The sequence below is a fragment of the Octopus sinensis genome, unplaced genomic scaffold, assembly GCF_006345805.1.
Source record: "Octopus sinensis unplaced genomic scaffold, ASM634580v1 Contig12801, whole genome shotgun sequence".
NCBI lineage: Eukaryota > Metazoa > Mollusca > Cephalopoda > Octopoda > Octopodidae > Octopus > Octopus sinensis.
Window position 1 is genome coordinate 9,759 of NW_021832744.1, and position 5,242 is coordinate 15,000.

At 33.3% G+C, this 5,242-nt stretch overlaps 1 protein-coding gene across 1 annotated transcript in view; it reads right to left on the bottom strand.

Moving 5' to 3' along the window:
• Nucleotides 1-684: 684 nt before the first annotated feature.
• The window catches only part of LOC115229481 (protein DD3-3-like), a 16,891-nt gene continuing 12,333 nt past the window's right edge, over nt 685-5,242 (bottom strand). Inside the window, exons 12-13 of the mRNA XM_036499219.1 lie at nt 2,493-2,663; nt 685-1,403 (exon numbers count right to left, since the gene is read on the bottom strand). Coding sequence (XP_036355112.1) covers nt 1,396-1,403; nt 2,493-2,663 — 179 coding nt within the window. The 3' untranslated portion in view covers nt 685-1,395. The remainder of the gene's footprint in view (nt 1,404-2,492; nt 2,664-5,242) is intronic.

The following is a 5,242-nucleotide window of genomic DNA, read 5'->3' on the forward strand; positions in this document are numbered from 1 at the left end:
CGCGCGTCTACGATGAGTGTACGATTTTAAAAATAATTTAACATCATTTTTTATTCCTTTTAATGCATATTTTTCGTGTGTCGATGGAGGCGGAGTTGGCGTCCACGCTCACGCTTGCACGTATGTTGCTTCCCCCTTCTTCCCTCTCTCGTGAAGCTGTGGGGAAGGGAGTGTAAGGAAATCACAGTCCTAATGCGTTGTGAAGGAGACAGCGTTCTTTTAGAACAACGACTTCATGGCTTGAAGACACCAAAACAGAAATCGCTAAAAAAGCTGAAACAGATCCACAAAAACGGCAAAAACCGCCACACGGGCAGGTTTCCTGTGCCAACAATTTGCACAACCGAATGTTTTAGTTGTTGCACAAATCTTTATATATAAAAGTAAGGTTGTGTGTCTGTCTCCCACGATTTAGATTCCTAACTACTCCCACATTTTGCGGTGCAGTGTAACCAAATCCGGGTATCTAATAGTCGTGATTCATATCGAGCCCTGTATGTATGTATGTATGTATGTATGTATGTATGTATATAATTGTTAAAGAGGACAACAAACATTAAGGCAAGGCAAACATCTCAAGTGATATACATTATTATTATTGGGAAAAATTCAAAGCCTTACAGCTGTTTCGGGGATATTGTTTATATTTCAAAAAAGAAAATGACAACAGCAAAAGAAAAAAGATTAACAAGAACCCCTAAAATAGGGATCAATTCTTTATTTCAAAATAAATGAGACCCTGCTAAGACAATTTTGTGAATTCCTTATCCAAACATAAAGAAAAATAAGGAGTTATAAAGGAAATCCATTTTGGTCTTGTGTTAGTAAATTTATTACTTTGCGCACAGTTCTTCTACACAGAAAATTAGGGGTTATAAAATAAAGTTCTCTTGACCCCTGTTAATACATATCCTGTTTAGGATACAATTCTAACAATCAGAAAATTAGGGGTTATAAAGGAAAGCCTATTTATCTCTTGTTAATACATTTCTTGCTTAGGGCATACTTCTAAAATACAAAAATTTCTGGGTTATAAAGGAAAGGCCTTCTGGCCCCTGTTAGTAAATTTCTTTATAAGGATACACTTCTAATATCCAGTAAATTAAGGGTTATGAATGAAACATCTTTCGACCCCTGTAAATATTAGCAATTGTTTGGGGTTATTTCTGGATATTCCTTGCATATTCGGGTTTTTCATTTATTTCACTATCATTACACCCTTTTGGGCCCTGTTTGTGAACTGGTTGTTACGGGTACTCATATAGTTATAAACCCCTGGCTTTACACGGAGTAGGGCACCCGGGTAAGAAGCTGGAGCTTTGTTCAGTAGTTTGTCCATTGCAGCCTTCCTCTCCTTGCTGTCTTGCACAAGGGTGTTTGGGCACTGCGCCGCCTTCAGGCACCTGAAATAGGAAGAGACGAGGGGATTATTGAAACATGCAAAAAATTGAAGCCCACATGTCTGTGGCATCAAGAAGGTTGCTTCGTGAACCTAAGGTTTCAGGTTTCAGTCCCAATGCATGACACCTTGGGGGGAGGAGAAACCTTCTGTTGTAGCCCTGGGACAAGCAATATCTTGCAAGTGGATATAGTAAATAGATGAAAACTGTGTGGAAGCTCATCATATATATATCGGGACCCCCTTCGGTTACGACACTGACCATGGTATTGCAACTAGAAAATTACCCTCCCAGGCACAAGTCAGGGCAATGTGGTTTATGGATGACCACCAGTCGCCCATGCATACCAGCCTCTTCTCTCCACGTCACCAGTGTTATCCAAGGGAAAGACAAACAAAGGCCGATACAGCTTGGCACCAGTGACGTCGCAATTCATTTCTACAGCTGAGTGAACTGGAGCAACGCGAAATAAAGTGTCTTGCTCAAGAACACAACACGCAGCCCGGTCTGGGATTCGAGCTCACAACCTCAAGATAGTAAGCTCGACGCTCTAACCACTGAGCCATGCGCCTTCACTATATATATATATATATATATATATATATATATACATGTATATGTGTATATATATATATATACATGCATATATATATACATGTGTATATATATGCAAACATGTTTATATGTATATATATGCATATATATACATGTATGTATGTATATATATATATATTATATATATATATATTATATATATATATATATATATATATATATATATTATTTTATTTATATATTCATATTATACAGATATATATATATACATTTAGATATGTGTATAAATGTGTATGTATGAGTATATATGTATGTCTTATATTATAATATATGTGTGTGTGTGTGTTGTATCGACCCCATTGCGTAACTGGTATATTTAATCAACCCCAGAAGGATGAAAGGCAAAGTCGACCTCGGTGGAATTTGAACTCAGAACATAACGACAGAAAAAATACTGCTTAACATTTCGCCCGGCGTGCTAACGTTCCTGCCAGCTTGCCCCCACCCCAAGAAAAAAATATATATTAAAAAACTTACGTGTAATATCCGGAGGAAGCCATACTGAGAGCAAGGTCCACTGTTTTATGTTCAGCTCGTTGTGATAGATCCAAACAATTTCCGAGTTGTTCCACAGAGTTGTGTCCGCAAAGGCTAATGGATAACTAACGCCACCTTTTGCCATCTGCAATATGTTGCTGCGGTCAGTTCCTGACAAATATGGGAATAATCATAGAAATAATCATAGAAATAATCTTAGAAATAACCATAGAAATAATCATAGAAATAATCATAGAAATAATCATAGGAATAATCATAGAAATAATCATAGAAATAATCATAGAAATAATCATAGAAATAATCATAGAAATAATCATAGAAATAATCTTAGAAATAATCATAGAAATAATCATAGAAATAATCATAGAAATAATCATAGAAATAATCATAGAAATAACCATAGAAATAATCATAGAAATAATCATAGAAATAATCATAGGAATAATCATAGAAATAATCATAGTAATAATCATAGAAAAAACACAAGTTTTCGATGATGAGCGAAAGACTCGAATCCTCGGAACATCTGAATGTATCCAACAAGTTCAACAGACCATTGATTACACTCCCAGAAAGTCCATGTATCAGAAGGAACAGTCAGAAATCCTTATATATAAAAATGTAGTTGTGTGTGTGTCTGTCTACACCGATTTAGATTCCTAACTACTCCCACATTTTGCGGTGCAGTTTAATCAAAAGCGAGTATCTTATAGTCGTGATTCATATCGAGCCCTTCTGTGTATTAGCGCGCGTCTACGATGAGTCTACGATTTAAAAAAAAAAATCACCATATTTTTTCCGCATTTTTAATGCATTTTCGCTCGGTTTCTATAAGGGAAGTAACTCTAAAAATGCTTATATAGTTATTTCCCTTACAAACCCGAGCAACGCCGGGCGATACTGCTAGTGTTGTATATAATGAGGAAAGGTCAATTTGTCAGAAAGAGCAAAAGAAAATCACTACATCAGATATTAAAGGTTCTTGAACAAACTGAAAAATCCAGCAGAAGAAGATTTGATTTGATTTTTTTCTTAAACGAGAAAAACTTCGACCGAGATCAAAAAGTTAACAGAAGAAATGACAGATGGTTATGTGCAGACCCTTCTGAAGTTCCAAGTGTTATGCACACAAAATTTCCTGCAACCGTCATGGTTTTAGGAGTTGTCAGCAAGGAAGGACATGTAATGTCTCCTTACTTCTTTCCACAAAGCCTTAGAGTTAACTCTGCCGCCTACTTTGAGGTCCTGGAAATAATTGTTAAGTCCTGGATAAACAGTGTATACAATGGAAGGTCGTATGCGTTTCAGTAAAACTCTGTACTATCACAGATGGCTCTAGTAACACAGCAATGGATGATTGAAAAATTTCATGATCACATAACCCCTAACACTTGGCCTCCTAATTCTTCAGATCTCAATCCATTGGACTATTACATGTGGAGTGTTGTTGAGAGAGGGGTCAATGAATATGCCCATAACACCAAAGATTCTTTGAAAGCTGACATATTCAGAGTAATGTCCAAAATGAACCAGGACCACTTGATTTGAGCATGTAGTTGATTTAGATCTCATATAGAAGCAGTTGTTGAAGCTGAAGGTGGCTTTATTGAATAACATTAGAGGAAAGAAGGTTTATTTTTATCCTCAAAGCATTTTTTGATAAAGTTATTATTTGTTATATGTTTTTTAAAAAAATAAACTTTAGTCTGACCTGAAAATTATTTTACGCACCCTGTATGTGTGTGTGTGTTATATAATATATATATATATATACATATATATATTATATATATACATACTATATATATAACACACACACACATATATATATATATATATATTGTATTGTTTATATACTATTATATATTCTTATACATATGTGTGTGCATATATATGTGTCTGTATATATTCATTTGTGTATATATGCATATGTATGTGTCTATGTGTGTATCACGCACTAAGCTCTAGGGACCTTTTTTTTTTTAAACAGTTAAGCCAAATAGAATTCTAAGATGCCATCCACCAGAAAAGCCAATGTTTAAAAGTTCTCGTTTGTGTTTTCCAAATGCTGAAAGCTTTCAAAATAATTTATAGAGTTAACGCCAAACTTATAATGTTTCCTAAGGGAAAGCACTCTGCCCTTGTACGATTTGACAATTACCCCCCCCCCCTTTGTTTATCTACACTTTCTCCACGCTCAACTCGTAAAAGCTTGTTGTTGTTGTTGTTGTTCTTGGTAGTGGTGGTGGTGTTTAGCCCCTGGTGGTCATATATCGAGTAGAAAGTGAAAAGCATTCCAGCCGTGGCCATATTATGCTCTAAGAATTCTACTTCAAGATAATAATAATAATAATAATAATATAATAATAATGATGATGATGATGATAATAATAATAATGATATGATAATCAATAATAATTAATAATAATAATAATAATAATAATATAATAATGATGATGATGATGTGATAATAATAATAATGATAATGATAATATATAATAATTAATAATAATAATAATAATAATTAATAATAATAATAATAATAATTATAAAATAATAATAATTAATACTAATAAATAATAATAATAATTAATATATAATAATAATTAATAATAATAATTAATAATAATACTAATAAAATAATAATAATAATAATAATAATAATAATTAATAAATCAATAATAATAATAATGATATGAATAATAATAATAATAATAATAATAATAATA